General features: G+C 36.3%; 1 protein-coding gene across 2 annotated transcripts in view; it reads right to left on the bottom strand.

The window, feature by feature from the left end:
* Positions 1-16,948, bottom strand: part of LOC109414459 (pyruvate dehydrogenase (acetyl-transferring) kinase, mitochondrial) — a 37,036-nt gene extending 20,088 nt beyond the window's left edge. The window contains exon 1 of one of the 2 annotated variants that reach the window (XM_062851643.1): positions 16,514-16,948. In XM_062851643.1, the coding sequence (XP_062707627.1) occupies positions 16,514-16,616 (103 nt within the window). In that variant the 5' untranslated portion in view covers positions 16,617-16,948. The remainder of the gene's footprint in view (positions 1-16,513) is intronic. The other variant, XM_029872302.2, reaches the window with a different exon arrangement.
* Positions 16,949-17,330: the final 382 nt, after the last annotated feature.

Raw genomic sequence — 17,330 nt, 5'->3', positions numbered from 1 at the left:
ATATTTATCTGTGGTTTCAGTCAAGTTGTATGTATATACTGCATACAAAAACGGAGATAGAATTGGTGTAAACCTACATAAAAATTGCAGATAACAAAAAATAAGTCCAAGATTCACTTTTTCTATAAAACTGAATGTTCAGAACTGCTTTGCTACATTATCAGAGTTAATCGACATTACAAAATTCATAATTTTTGTTTGGAATTATCGTCAATTGTCGACCACTGCTATCACTGCGACATGATTTATTTATTTTTTCATATACTCTCAATGTCTTAGGTAAATTGCCTGAGTCGACGTCGATAAGGTTTATCAATCCGGTTAAAAACCGGTATTTTCGACACGCGAAAATCGTTTGATAATAATAAACATGAACTTTGAATTGCATTCACGGTTTCCGTGAAAGCTGCTATTTAGAACACTATCTCATTCAAGTCTTTATCTCGTCATTGTACTGTAATCTTATCTGCTATTATCCTCTCTACTGAAATAATACAATAACCATTAGCCCCTTATGACTATCAGCATGTTTTGATGGCCTGCTCACTGAATGATGGTTGATCGGAGTCGTAAGTGAAACGGTGATTAAAGTGCCTAAATAAGTAAATCAATCATGTGAAGTTGGTTATTTGCAAACATAACAAAAATAGCAATTCAAAAGAAAGCTTTTTTGCTGATAGACGATCGCGGAGGACTGGACATAAATACCGGAGTATTTCTAAATATGAAATTTAATAAGAAATTATGATTTGGTTTCCATATACAATCTTAAGAAATCTCATAATGTAATTTGTTTTTTTTTTTCTCATAATGAAAATGAATGATTCTTGGCCTTGAGCAAACAAACATCGATCAATCAAATGGACATTTACAGTAAAATAAATCAAAGTTTTTAGAAACAAAATTAAGTAAAACGGGTGTGACAATATTCATTGGAATATACCGTAATTTGAATTTGTAGAAACTCGTCTTTTAATGTGCATAACAATAATAGTTGACTACTTTATTACTAAAATATTTTTTTATGAATGACACGGGGCAAAATTGAACACTTGGTGATTATTTAAAAAAATCTAAACAATTTTGTATAGCTTTTAGGGATCGGGATTACACCGTTTCTAGTGTTAGGCCTTTTTGGCGCCCCTCGGAAACTGGCGCCCTTGACATGGCCTACCGCACGCTACGGCTCTGTGCTCATGAAAACAAAATTATTTCAAAATATCTATACAGATAAAGCCATTCCAATGAGCATCTAATAGAGGTGGGGAACAAGATACTTCGTGTGCGTGAGATCCGTATCTGGTGCAAAATATGTCACAAGCAAAGCGAGCTCCCATAAGAACGCGTGTCAAATAGTGACGTCACTATTTCCCGGGTAGAGGTAAAATACTGACGATCAAAACATGATATTGGTTTGATTGATATAAGAGATAAAATATCTGAAAATAATTTCTGAAAAATGTTCCTGGAACATCTGAACAATATCAAAATTTGATATTTCAAGATCATACGAATAGCTCGCTGCTATGGGGCACGTTCGGTGTAGTACTAGATTTGAAGTAATGAGCTGAATTTTTGTATGGTGAGAAGGTCAATTCTCCGTTTCTGCAAAGAAATGGTGCAAAAAGCGTGGGTATTATGATTCCTTGCCTAATTTGATGCTGTTTGAGCAAAACTTTGGATAACTATGTTGTTTATATTGCAAGAAATGGAGAAAAGAACAACACTGTTGTTTAAAGTTTTGCTCAAACAGCATCAAATTAGGCAAGGAATCATAATACCCACGCTTTTTTAACCATTTCATTGCAGAAACGGAGCATTGACCTTCTCACCATACTAAAATTCAGCTCATTACTACAAATCTAGTACTTCACCGATCTGTCCTATTGGTTAGATCTTACAAAATCTAAATATGATTTGATGATGATGTTCCAGGGGTAAATTTTTGATTTTATTTTTAGATCTTTTATCTCTTATGTCAATCAAACCCATATCACTTTTTGATCTCCATATCAAAATATGCTATTATTGAGCTCTTTTCCTCTACTCGGGTTGTGTTTACATTTTTCTTTCCCTACTAATACATAGCCATCTCTTCTTCTTCCTCACCTGTAATATATTCTCATTGCAGCCATTCCATCACGGAGAAAAAATGTTAGTAAAAACAAACAAATTTCGGTTTGATTCAACCGGAAATCCGGGTTGAATTGGGCACAAACAGAATATTGGTTTGATTTTACCAACCACGGTAGTTGAAACTAACTGAAATCTTTATTTGTTTTTGCGGAGCTTCATTGGTTAAATTCTACAAATATCCGGTTGGAATTACTAACCTGTTAGTCGTACTAACTACGAAAACAAATTATTTTGTTAGTTGTTTCAACTAATATTTTTGGGTTGTTATTAACAATTATTAGTTTGAAATAAACCGACTAAATTGTTGAAAATACTATTCATTCCGGTTGAAATTCTCTATTGTTCCATGGATTACTGCACGAATTTATACTAGCCTGCTTACTCTCACACGAAATTTGACGTTTGAGCGGTGTCGGCAGAGTAAGCAGGCCAGCATAAACTCGTGCAGTGGACCATTCTTTCTACTACTTTTATTTGTAAATAATAAATAACATAAATTGGTTTTTTGAGTCTATCGCCCATTGTGCTGTCCGGTGTGCAAATCATAGGTATCATAGTTTCATTCCCCTAAATATTGTTCTTGTAAGGCAAACGGGAGCTTTAACCCAGAGATTTTTTTATCTCGTTAAATTGGGTTTTTTAAATTAAGAAAAATGTATTGATTTTTTGATTTTATACGAAAGAGCAGCTTTTTCTGAGCCACTATGATTTTTTTCAGATTTTTAGAACTTGATTTTGGTACCCAAAATCAATCACAAAGAGATTTTCTGAAATCACCTTTTGACAGCTGGACAACTGCTTGACAGCTCCGCCCAGTACAAAATGCGACAAATCTCTCCCATACAAACTTGAAACTGATTTTTAAATTGGTTCCCGAGCACCAAAATTCATGAAAATTTGGATTTCGGCTCAGTTTGGTAAGCAGATTCTGAATATGGAATTATCTCAATACCGCTAAAGAAGCCAATTCCGGTATGTTTTGCCTGATGACACAATGTCAATCAATTCTTCCCCATCTGATGTAGGGATGTCTTTTTGCTGCAGCTTCTCCAGATATCTGTGCTAACATCCAGCGAAGGTAGCCAAGATGGCGTCCATGGGTCCGATGTAAGCTGGAACGGCGAAGTCTGGTTTTGCGCATCATCAGCCACTGAGATCTATAACGATTTAAAATAAATGCAAACTATTTTTGCATTTATTCATTCAGCCAACAATTATAGAATTTAACTTACTTGGAAATAAAGTTTGCGTAAGTATGTTTCACAGTTCGATTATTCTTTTCAAGGGTTTATTATGCGTTGCGCGAAAATTTTTGAGCGTGAGTGCCCGTATACCTCCGCCAGTACGGTGAATCGTGTTGGTGTTTTCGGCGCAGTATTCTTTGGCCCATTCGCGCACTTATTGTAAAAGACACCATAACGATTAGACGTACGAGCGGAGGTCTATGAGTGATTTTGCACCATTTTCGCTCTCTATTTTCTTGCAACGGATAATAATTGGAACAATACAAGAGCCAGCGGTGAGCTCCCATGCCGAAAGTACAACAAAAAGTTGGTTAACTACAAACTACAGTGATGACCCGCTGGTTGGGGCTTAATAGTTGGGTGGCTTTTTAGTTGGGGCTCCGTTAGTTGAGCTGTCAGCCAACTAAAAAGCACCTGGATGTCATAATTCAATGTCAAACTGAAAATGACAACCAATCTGTAATTCTGAGGGGCGAGCTAATGAGTTTTTGGTTTCTTAAACTTTACTGATAATCGAGAAGAATTTCTATTTAATATTCCTTAAAAAAAAACAAAATGTACAGTTACTTTGGAACAAATGCAAAACATCGGCAATCTTTATTTTGTCGATCATTGAAAGCGTTTTGTGCTTGCATTTTGGTCCGGGTGGTTTCATAAACATCTATATTTTCACTTCACCGACTAAAATGAGTAAAAATTATAATTTCTCGCATTGGTCATATATGTATCTTGCAAAACGTATCAGTTTTGCTCTAAATGTAAAACAAATTGAAATTTTTTACTTTTTACTTCCAACCTAAACATGATTAAAAAAAAAAACAATGCGCACGCCCCTTGTGCTGCTATCACTTCACCCAACTAGCGAATCGAATTCGTTGGTTGGGTGGAGGTTGTGGCTCAACGAGCGGGTTCCGACTGTAATATGTTTGTTGTTTTAGCTCTCAACAAAAATATAGTTTGAAAGAACTACCCGGTTGGTTGAATCAAACTAAAGTTTCAGTATGTTAAGCGCATTTGTCAGCAGAAACTAAACAACCAGAAATTTAGTAAATTCAAACGGCACCAGTTCATTTTAAATAACCGATTTGTTTGTTGTTCCAGATTAATCCATTGGTAGTAGAAACAATAAACCAATCGGTTTTTTTTATTCCGTGTCGGGTATTTCCATCACTGCGACCAGTTTTTTGATCTATTGTGACATATGCCCCTGATAAGTTTTATTATAGCTATGTATATCAAGATGACGTACCACTATTGTGAGTGATCGCCATCGTTTGATTAATAGCATTAACCCAGCACGGTTCGACATTTCGAATGAACTGCACTACCCTACTGGGTGTTATTCTCCAAATGTCAGAGGGTTCTAACAGCCCTTTGACGAAGAACTTACGTCTTGTTGTAAAAAGTGCCGGACAGTAGCACAGTAGATGTTCCGAGTCTTCTTTATCTGTGCCGCAAAAGCGACACATATCATCTTGAAGTTTTCCCATAAGCTTCAAGTGATATCGGCTCGGACAATGACCTGTTATAAGCCCAGTAACCAATCGGTTTGTTTTAAACCAATAATTAGGTTGGAAAACCAACTTTTGATGTTACTATTACTCTGGTTTGAAAATTTACGAACGTGTTTGTTATTTCAAACTACACTGATTTCTGTGCGTGATAGAAAAAACGTCGTATCAAACAGAATGCGAACGACGCGTTTGATCGCCATCCAGGTAGCAATTGTTCTTCCTCTACAAGAATTGAACATTATGACAACTAAGTTGCCGGGTCATTAATTGGCTCGGTGGCTTAGTTGGTAAAGCACTTGTCTAGCGAATAAGGGTCGTGAGTTCAAAGCTCCCCTGAGCTGTGGATTTTTCCCCAATTTAACCAGTAATTTACCCATCTGGAAAAGTGAAAAATTCAATGATATCTCATCAGATCAAAGCTTTTTTGATACCATTTCAGGACCCAAATAAGTGTGCAAAATTTGGGCACGATCGGTTATGTCTACGTTTTGCGCATCGCGATTGAAGTTTGTATGGGGTTTTACATGGGAAAACACACTTTTTGCATTTCTGTCATAACAAGCTCGATTTTTTCTAAAACCGTGTAACCGTTAAAGTGAAAACATAGGCTAGGGTGTCCTGACAAACTTTGTCGAAGACCGTGAAATGATCTGATGCTTATGAAAAAAGTTATAGCGTTGGCATTGCTTGGTGAAACATCATGATTTTGTTGCTATTGTTATTCCTTTACATGTTAAAACATAAACACATGCATGTGGTTCGTTGGTTATAACTATTTTCACAAGCATCGGATCGCTTTGCGGTCTTCAACAAAGTTCTTCAGAACATCCTAGGCTATCAATTTACAGTATCGGTTAAAAAGTTTCAGACAAACTTTTTCAATTTATGGCTAAAATTCAAAAAAGTATGTTTTCCCATACAAAATCCCATACAAATTTCAATTGCAATGCGCAAAGTGTAGACGCAACCAATCATGCTCAAATTTTGCACAGATACTCAGGACCCGAAACGGAACCAAAAAAGTTTTGATCTGAGAAAACGCTTCCGATGACCCACACTAATCTGTACATATGTACGTTGAGTTATTTGAAATTCATAATTGACCACACGGATTGGTATTACCGAAAATTTGCACTTTGAGTGAGTCGTAAAATAACTGTATGTTTCTCGCAGCTAAACACGATTCGGCCCTTCAACGCATTTTTCCTTAAAACTACAATTCAATAGCTTTCAAACAAAAGAAAAAGAAATTTCAAATCGGTCACTGCCTCAAAAGTTATGATTTTTTGAAAATTTTTAGTTTTTAAAAAGCTTGATTTTTAGGACCACCCTCTCTGAAAATTGGTCACCCTAATGACGAAATAAAAAAAATGGGTCTAATAATTTTCGATGAAATACAAATCCACCAAGTTTCACGACAATCGTAGTTGCACTACAGCCAAACAGACGTATAACCACAGACAAACAGACGTCTCACTCTACTCACTTTCCATCGTTACCCTTTTTAACGGTCAGTTCAAATATTTTGTAGTTCGCAAATCTCTCGGTCACGGCGCTCGCATCGTTTTCGCTTCTGTTTGACGTTTGCTCACTACCGCCACCTTCTGAGTGGTTTGCGTAACACAGCGTGGTTAGCATTGGGCGATTATGATTTCGTAACGATGATTTTTATCGCAATTTGTTCCAAGTGATACGTCTGTTTGTCTGTGGTATCACTCTACTCATTTCCCATCGTTTCCCTTTTTAACGGATTATTCCGATATTCCATAGTTCGCAAATGCCACGCTCATGGCGCTCGCATCGTTTATGCTCCTTTTTGACGATTGCTCACTACCTTAATCTACTCAGTGGGTTTGCGTACCACAGCGTAATTAGCATTGGGCGATTATGTTGGCGTGACGATGATTTTTATCGCATTCTGTTCCAAGTGATACGTCAGTTTGTCTGTGGTTGCACTATATCCTTTTTCTCTGAAATGGCTGTATAACAATATTTCCTAGGATAGAACAGGATATATCCTACGCTTGAAAATTATTGGTTAACACAGTCAGTGTTATATTGCTGTAGTCAGTTTTCTATATTGTTCATACATTTTTCTGCTGATTCAACTCAGAAGTCTGCTAGCCATTAAGAAAAAACAACAATTCAATTATTCCAGATAAACATTTTGTCAAGATTCCAGTATTTTTTTCAGTGGGATTTTCAAAAAAAAAATCTTTCGAGCTTTTCTTATAAATGCCCTCTTAGTATCTGTACTTACTAGGTGTTCAGTCCGCAACGCTGCGAACTGAAGAAGGAGCACGTATCGTTCACGTGAAGAAAGAGCAAGCAAACCGAGGTAGAAGCACGCAATCTTCGCATGAAGGAAACCCCCCAAAAAGTAGCCAATCGCCACGCTGAGAAGGAGGAAAAAACCATCGTCGTCGTCGACGACGGCCGTCGAAGACGAGAGGAAAAGAAGCGCTGCTTGGTGGCGCGAGCATCAGTTTCAATACGCAACTCGGAGTGATTGGATCGCAGCAACCGAAGCTACAGATAAGTCAAGCCGGCAAGCCAAGTCCGGCAGAAGAGAAGTGTGGGCCGACGACGGCCAAAATAAAAGTCTGTAAATAGTGTAAATGGTCCACTGCACGAATTTATTCTGGCCTGCTTACTCTCACACGAAATTTGACGTTTGAGCGGTGTCGGCACCTCTCAAACGTCAAATTTCGTGTGAGAGTAAGCAGGCCAGAATAAATTCGTGCAGTGGACCATAGTCAAACATTAAAATGAATTAGAGTAAAAACAGTGTGTGTGTCGTTTGTCTCTGAGCCGGAAATTCCCTTGGTCCGCCAGTCGCCTGCGTGTCCGGTTGAGTCCTTTTCAGGGCTAGAGTTATTTGGAGATAGTTTTCCCACCCTATGGAGTTCGCCGCTGGTCCGTCGGTCGCTGCATGGCAGTTTCCATACACCGAATCCACTTGGGGAATCGGTGAGACCGGCGGGCGCGCTGCAATCAAGGCAGCCTGGAGAAGAAAAGCAGTTTTACAGTCCACTGCAACACGCCGCAACACTAGGAGTTTTTAAATATGGTAGCTGGACGTCTAGCAGTGAATTTGTAGTCAGATTACACCAGAACCATCTCCAGAACACACCAAATATTAGTTTTCGTATTTCTCAGCCCATTTCTCAATGAGTTTATCTGAAGATAACAGAAAAATTATTTATTTGCATTTAATTTGCAATACTTAGATGACTCCTCTAGGAATCTATCAAGCATTACCCAAGTTTTTGAACAGGTAATTCCCTCAAGGAATCAATTAGAATAATATTCAGGGATTTCAATTGACATTTAGAGAATTTCAATTATTGATTACTTCTAACATTTGTCCCGTAAGTCTCATACGACATTCCATTTTTTAATGGATTTATTTCATAATGCTGTATAATCCACATATTTATTACAGCTTTTACATATTTATTACAGAAATTCTTTAATTATTCCAGCTGCACTATTATGAACTTATTCATGCAACGAGTTACAAAATGATGATTTACAGCATTAGTTGTACATTTATCTAGCGAGGTATGCCGAGATTATATAAAAAATAAAGGGTTACGTACAAAAGGCTGAAACACGAAAGGATGAATGCATCGAAAGGCTTAAAAACATGTGGCTGAAATAATGATTCGACTAGTTTTCAAACGGCACCAGCCTAAAGGAATTATGCTAAAGACCACCTCAACACTAATAACTAAGACAAACCGAAGTAACACTCTAATTAGGAATAATTACATACATTCAAGTTTACGGTCCAATTGAAAATTTGAAGCTTGACGTTTGACCATCCTACCGTCCGTCCCCTAGTTCATGGTTGGCCAAACTAAGTCGCTTTGGGGGAACATGCTTCAGTTACTAGGTTCTAAATTGGAAAGTTTTACTACCGGTCATAATGCTATGCATTAATGAACGCCTACATTACTAAGACAATATTTCTCAAAAGAATAACATATATTTCAAAAAAGGGATGATTGTTAGCAGCTGTAATGTCATCAATCTCCATAACAATATGACTTGGAAGAACATCTCGTGTTTAAGGAAGGGAAAATTACCGTATGAATATTAGCAGTACCCTAGGCAGTACCTTTTTGTGTTCGCATACATTTTGTGTTGGTATGCATCATTAGCCTTTTCACTAAGCTCAGTTCCAAAACTAAGGCCCATACTGAGGGTTACGCGCTTGAGCCAAGAACTTTTCATTATAAAAATTTCCTTGACTTCCTTTGGCATTGAGTATTTTCTTGCCACGATATACCAAAGCTGAGAAGCAGGCTTTAATCCAAGAATCCAAAAAAAAAGAAGAAGTGCTATACTTAATTTATACATGCATTATTTTCGTATTTTCAGCCTTTTCAATTTTCAGCCTTTTGTAATTTCAGCCTTATGTTACAGTTTCTTAATTTAAGCCTTTCGTTTTCAGCCTTTTGTGCATTCAGCCTTTTGAGATTCAGCCTTATGTTACCATCCCGAAATAAATAAAATAAATAAATGAATCCTAAAAAAGCTTTACTGGTTTTCTTGTTATTGTTATCCTTTTGTTATTTGTTATTTCGAAAAATGAACACATGTTATGCACGCGTCTTGCACCGTCTGTTGAACTGATAAAGTGATCTTTGTTTTTTTTGCTTAATTCATAAGGCCTAAGTACACAGGGTCATATATTTGACAATAAATGAAACATTCGATTGAGTTAAACAAGATGATTGAGCATTATTGGTTTCTTTTTGGACAAATATTTAGCCCTGTGTACTGGGATCTTAAGGCCAAGGCCAGAGGATACTTAAACCATTTTTTTCGACACTCCACCAAATCACGTCTATGCCAATTAAAAGCTTATAAATTTTAAAAATTGTGTTTTTTTTGGGAATGTTTTTGAATATATTAAAAAAAATAATTTTAAAAGAAATTTTATAAATTTTGGAAATATTAATAGCAGAGCGACCAAAAATGGAGCTGTTTTGAAAGCATACCATATATCAAATATTTTTTTAAAATGTTGCACACCTCATAAGTAATCCCAGCAAATACATGATCGCATATGCTGTTGAATAGGATGCTAAAATGGAAGCGTACACTTTACACGCGGTTAAATGGAAGCATGTATGCATATGGCCTCCACATTAGCATTCTATTCTACATCATATACGACTTCGTGCTGGCTGGGAAGCATGTAATGTGCAACAATTGACGAGTTTTTAGGTCGTGCAATAATTGACGATTTACCCAATTTACTATGTGCAAATAACATGATCATTGCTAAATTTGATGGCAAACATACAAAAACATTCATAACACCTTATTTACTGGTACTTGCACCGACAAACCGACGTCTCAGCTCATACAAATTTCTCAAATTGAGGTGGCAACAGATTCTCCTTAAAAACACTAGCTCCATCTGTGCGATGATTTACACAGCTTCTTCCTTAGGCAGCATCCATTTATTACGTAACGCTCCAATAGACATTTTTAGACCCCCTCCCCTCTGCGAAACGCTTTTTGTATGAAAATCCTGAAATTTTTGTATGGACCGTAACGTTCGGCCATAATCCCCCCTCTCCCTAGAGCGTTACGTGATTTGTGGACGCCTTATGTGTGCGTGCGTAGAGTAGCTTTAAGTACAAACGTATTGTAATCCCGCTTCAACAGTGTATCAGAACTTCAGACGCATAAATCTCAAGAAGCAAGCTTCAAACAACAGTGCATTTTATTATTCTGTTCTTTCTCACTTCTCTCTCTCTTCTTGGCGTAACGTCCTCATTGGGACAAAGCCTGCTTCTCAGCTCAGTGTTCTATGAGCACTTCCACAGTTATTAACTGAGAGCTATCTCTGCCAATGACCATTTTGCATGCGTATATCGTGTGGCAGGCACGAAGATACTCTTTGCCCAAGGAAGTCAAGGAAATTTCCTTTACGAAAAGATCCTGGACCGACCGGGAATCGAACCCGTCACCCTCAGCATGGTCATGCTGAATACCCGTGCGTTTACCGCCTCGGCTATATTCTTTCTCACTTGTAACAAGCTTAAAATAAGAATATCAGGTGCGCTGGTTTTGTTTACGAAAAGATTTGTGCGCCCGAAATCGTGAGTAGGAGCCAAAGTCAGCCATTATGGCGGCCATTTTGGGTTTCTAACAAGTCTGTCCTTAACTTCAAATATTTTACACATTTCGAAGTAATAACCCTTCAGCTCAGTTATTGTTTCGCAAAATATGCAGACATGTTCTTATAAATATTGAAAAGTAGCTTGATCCGATGAAATCTTTTGCGTTTAGGATATTTTATTAAGGCGAAACTGGAAGCATTTCCTCACTTTTTGGTCTTTGATTTTTTATTAAATAACTAAGGAATATTTTCAAAATTGGTTTTCGTACACATGTAGAGGATGGATCAAGGTATCTTCTATTTTTTTTTTCGTAGTGGAAAATGTTTTTTTGTTTTTGCAGAAACCATTCCACAAAAAAAAAATGGTTTTAGAAAAAATTGTAAACTTTTTCAACACCAAAAAAATTCAGAAGATACATTGATCCATACTCTACAGAAAAAGGAACCAGCCAAGGGCTGAAAGTCTTTTTAATAAAGACAAATCAATCAACTCTACATGTGTACGAAAACCGTTTTTGAAAATATTGCTTCTTTATTAAAAAAAAAACAATCAAAAACTGAAAAAAAATGAGGAAATGCTTCTAATTTCTCCATAAGTAACTTATTGATTACACTAGTTTACAAAATAAAACGAAAGTCGTGAACTTCTGTCAACGACCAACATTTTTGAAGCATAATTTAGCGCTGATTTCGAAACCGCGCTTCAAAAAAAAAAAAAAAAAATAAAGCAGAACAGTTTTTGAGTTTCAGTTCAATATCGATTTTTATAACATTTTAAAATATGGAATTTAATAAAATTCAAATAAAGAATCGCGCCACTTGGGCGGTGGCTTCTATATTCGTCTGTTTTCCACTATAACTCAGTCAAATTTGAACCAATTGACACAACTTTTGGAATGTGGTGAGATAGGTATAGTATCTACCCGTGTACAACATTTCAAGTCAATTGGTTCAAAATTGACTGAGTTATAGTGGAAAACAGACGAATATAGATGCCACCGCCCAAGTGGCGCGATACCCTATATTCTATTTTGTTCAACCAATTTAAATCTTTTTCCATAAATTAAAAGCCAAATACAATACCATTCGATCATCTGAATACAGGTTTTGCATTAGATTGATGAAATTCAAGATGTTGGCGAGTTTTGGGGACAATCTGCTTAAATTTTAGCAAAATTTCCAAAAATATGTGAAGAAATGTATTTTTTTTCTGATAAGAAAAAAAAAAAGAATTCAAAAATTCTTTCTCAACGTTTATTTGACATATCATATGTAGGCAAGTTACATTAAAAAAATCAGCTCAATCGGAGCATTGATTATGGAGAATAAAATGTGTGAAGTGAGCGACTTTGCTTAAAAATAGAACAAAAATCGATTTCAATTATCAACCTTGTATGGAAAGTCGAAAAAATTTCCCATCTACTGTAATTTTTTCCTTCGCGTTTTCGAACTCAGGGCATGACTCTACACCAAAAACGATCATCAGCTTACCGAGTTCAAAAATGCTGTAAACTAGTTTTATTAAATAACTAGCTGACCCGGCAAACTTTGTCTTGCCCGGTTGTGGTGGTTTGACAACTGTTGAGCTCAAAATATCACCGCACTCTAGATTGGTTTCATTTCCATCGTGTTGATTTCTTTCCCAGCTCATGAAAAATCAGTACTGTATCAATTTTCTTACTTTTCTAATTGATTTACTTAACTTTTTATACATATAAACACAGCCACCAAGAATACGAATCGAACCATGCAGGGGTCATGCTGATCGGTTCATCCGTTCGTGAGTTTTGTTGCCTCAAAGGGACTTCAAACTCATTTTTATATATATAGATAAAAAAAAGGCCAAACAATTCTAAAGGTCCCATCTGCAGAAGAGTGGCTCTCTTTGGTTTCCCTCTCTTTCGTTAATATCTCAGATGTTTATTTGAATTATGATTGTCTCCTTGCATAGAACGATGGTCAAAACAATCGTCATTTGATTTGTACTGCAAAAGTAGTTGAAAGTGTATCATTACATTATAATAATTGAAAGAGGAGAAAGTAAACAAAGAGAGCCTCTCAAATGCAGATAGGACCAATTGAAATGTTTGGCCTGAATTTTTTCTCATTTGAAGGAATTCCATTGAACATTTCTATTCCACAGCTATTTTTTTTCTTCTGGTGGGATAGAGTGCATGTGATGTTAAATATCTATCAACTGGGCATTTTTTTGCCATTTTATGATATCTTCTTCGATGTTTATATTGCCAAAAGATGAAAATGACGGAACGAGTAACAATTTTCAAACGGTTTTAGATTCAAATTTCTTGCTAATCTTGTAATCTCGTCGGTTTGTCGGTGGTATGTACTAGGATATCTCAACAATATGAGCAATGGTATAAATTATATGAATTTAACCATTGAAAAATAAAACATATTTGTTCAAAAGGTCCATCCATAAACTACGTAGACTGATATGGGAGAAGGGGGAGGGGGCATCTGAAGTCTACGTTCAATACAAATTTCGAAAATTTTGTATGGACGAAAGTCTACAAGGGTGCCTGGAGACGACCAAAATTGAGTCTATACGTTTGGGTGCACTGCAGCAATAAGAAACGCGATTCAATCCTTTTTTCGAGTAGAATAACATTGGAATCACCACTACACTTAATAAGGGTTCCGATGCCCCACACTGGGGCAGGATTGAAAATACATGGAAAAAACCTCTAGCTCGTCGAGATGTCGAGATCCACACTTGGTGTCTTCAGAGAAAATATTTCTATGAACAAGGTCGATTTTCTGAACGGTAGCATATTTTTCTTACGTTATTTGCATAAAAGTCCTATAAGTCATTTTGGCCATCTTTCATTTTAGCGGTATGGTGTCTTCGGCAAAGTTGTTCGGCTGTTTATGCTAAAAAAGTTTGCCGAAAACGTCAAATTTCCAAAGCCTACTGTTCTTGAGATATTAGCCGTTTTATAAAATACCTACCTAAAATCGAGTTTTTTTAATTAAATTACGTTTGTATACAAATTCAATGTCCGTTTTCGAGTTATAATAATGAAAAATACTAAAATAAAACATATATCAAATAAATTAGTTGGAAAAAACAAAATATGCATTGATTTTTTATGGAAAGTTCCTGAAAATCACGCAAAATGTATATAGGACGTTCTTGCAGTCGGGCAAGTTCGGGCAAGTGTTTTCATCGGCGATCACCTAAAAAATACATAAGCTTTCATGTAAATTTTTTTCACCGACATGGTATTTGATGATTTTTTTTAAAATAGCGTTCAAAGTTTACTGTTTTGTGTGAATTAGTTCAACATTTTTGCAGATATATTACCATGTTGCATGATGCCAAGTAAACCATGAGTAGTATAAATGCAATCTAGTCACAGGTTTAGTTATTTTTAAGCTTCAAACAAATTGTTATACACAAAAATGTCCGAAACGTCAATAAAAGTGAGTGTTTAGATCATTGAACACACAAAAAATATTTCTATCAAATAGGATTATATAAGATAATGATAAAACCAAGGCTAAATGGCGTGTTTAGGACATTTTTGTATTGTACAATTTGTTTGAAGCTTAAAAATAACTAAATCTGTGACTAGATTGCATTTGTACTTCTCATGGTTCACTTGGCATCATGCAACATGGTAATATATCTGCAAAATTGTTGAACTAATTCACACAAAACAGTAAACTTTGAACGCTATTTAAAAAAAATCATCAAATATCATGTCGGTGAAAAAAAATTACATGAAAGCTTATGCATTTTTTAGGTGATCGCCGATGAAAACGCTTGCCCGAACTTGCCCGACTGCAAGAACGTCCCATATATAGTTTGCGTGATTTTCAGGAACTTTCTATAAAAAATCAATGCATATTTTGTTTTTCCAACTAATTTCTTTGATATATGTTTTATTTTAGTATTTTTCATTATTATAACTCGAAAACGGACATTAAATTTGTTTACAAACGTTATTTAATGAAAAAACTCGATTTTAAGTAGGTATTTCATAAAACGGCTAATATCTCAAGAACAGTAGGCTTTGGAAATTTGACGTCTCCGGCAAACTTTTTTAGCATAAATAGCCGAACAACTTTGCCGAAGACACCATACCGCTAAAATGAAAGGTGGCCAAAATGACTTATAGGACTTTTATGCGAATAACGTAAGAAAAATATGCTACCGTTCAGAAAATCGACCTTGATCATAGAAATATTTTCTCTGAAGACACCAAGTGTGGATCTCGACATCTCGACGAGCTAGAGGTTTTTTCCGTGTATTTTCAATCCTGCCCCAGTGTGTGCCCTAAGAGAAAAGCTTACGTAGATTCCAAAAAGCTAAAAAATCCGCTGAGTTCATCAAAATGTGCGCAGGAACTGATGAAAAGCCAAGGGGCTCCATCTAACGATTCACCGCAGCAATAAGAGGTGAAGGAGGCGCGTGGTAGTGATTGGGTTTAGGCAATATAATCAGTGCTCATTCACCCAAATTCATTACGTGCGCTTCAAATTAGATCATCTTTCAAAATATTACCCTAACCTACTTATTTACTTTCAGTCCTAAGCACCCATGGAGGTGCAGAATTATTGCTCAGATAAACGAAGTGACAAAGTTTTAGAGCATCCTAAAAAAAAAACTCGGGCGCTCACACTTTTATTTAGTTCTATTTTTATTCAATAAATTAACGCATTTAGACTCATCTCGATCGAAATGTTTTGGCTAATGACTGAATATGTGTGTGTAGAATAACACTCATTTTTGTATATTTTGCTAGAAAACTTTCTTGTGGTGGAAATCTCGCCGGTAACATATTTTCGTTTATATTTGAATATCCAACGTAGACAGTACAATGTAAAAAAAAAACTGCTGGTCATCATGAGTTTTTGAATAAATACATCTCTTGGGGATCTCATGTAAAGCATGTTACAAGCAAGCTGGCACCACTGGTTTACATATAAATAAAAATGACCTTCGAGGGTGTGCTCTACATTATCATAAAGCTGATCTTCGAGAGAAAAATATTAAAAAGCCGCTTCTAAGTATGTCCCCGGCTGCACTTGATATCATGAGATTACTCCTCTGGACTATGAATTACGACGATCGACACTTTTGCATTTCCACACACTTCTCGGCTTAGTGTTTGCATAGTGACAAAGTAATTCCATACGGGAAGCGTATATTTTCAAGGGCAAGGGAAGTAGTGTAGGTCGTTATTGCATCGTGTGATGAAATTTTAATTGTCCACAGCAAGAGTGCATCCTTCACCTGGCTCATCGTACACATCTGACGTTCAAATTCGGTAGATCCTTCAAGGACCTGTGTTCGTTGAACTGTGTTGCATCATCTTTGTTTGCATAACGAACAACGATTAATAATTCTTATCTGTGTGCGCCATATAGGTACAACCGAATGATGCTCTCATTTCCATTGTAAAACGTAGTAAAGCAATCTATCGTAGATGATAACACCATAAGCCACTTACCGAAGTCTATGAATTGTTTGATACTCAAAGGTGAAGGGTTGAACTGGGAATAGAAATCCAACATCTTATTGATGTTGGACATCCGCACCGGAAATAGACGCATTTTGCTATGTAGATTTGGTTACTGTATCGCTCTCAGGTAGATGGTTTTGATGCCGCACTTAAACACTTCGCCAAACATCCACAAATTCACTGTTTGCGCAAAACGAATATCTTATCTAACAAAGTAAATGCAGAACGCTTGGAATAACACTTGCTGCGTCTTCGCGGAGCACTATTTTTTTTTACGTCTGAAGACGCGAGCCGGGGATTTTCCGCTTTCGGAAGCAGAACAAAAAGTTATAAACCGATTTTTTTCGTTGCCATTATTGAAGTCTAAACACTCACTCACTTACGGCAGGCGGGCCTTCAATGACACCTCAAAAACAAGTAGCACTGAGTCTGTGCAATTTTTCCGAGAGGCGATAAGTGGCTAATGGGTGATACATCAGGCGAGGATGTTGTGTAACAGTATTGGAAACGCCTATTTTGTTATATTGACGTCACAGTTTTCGTACGAAGTCATTTGAATGTTATTCTTGGTCTTATTCTGTTTCATAAGTTAAAATTGGCTTTTTAATCTTATTTTTGAATAATTTTTTATAGGTTAATATTGATAACTCAAGTTTGTATATGTGTTTTAAAATATACGTATTATCCAAGTTTAAGCTTCTGAATTCATAATTGTAGGCTAAAGTCTACGTTGTTTTCGTTCACATGTTATTTGGTTATTTGAATTCCTCAATGTAAAGAAAGTGATGACTATTTTATAGTAAAC

The sequence above is a fragment of the Aedes albopictus genome, chromosome 2 (assembly GCF_035046485.1).
Source record: "Aedes albopictus strain Foshan chromosome 2, AalbF5, whole genome shotgun sequence".
Lineage (NCBI taxonomy): Eukaryota > Metazoa > Arthropoda > Insecta > Diptera > Culicidae > Aedes > Aedes albopictus.
The sequence above is the reverse complement of the archived record's forward strand: the minus strand, read 5'-3'. Positions and strand labels throughout refer to the sequence as shown.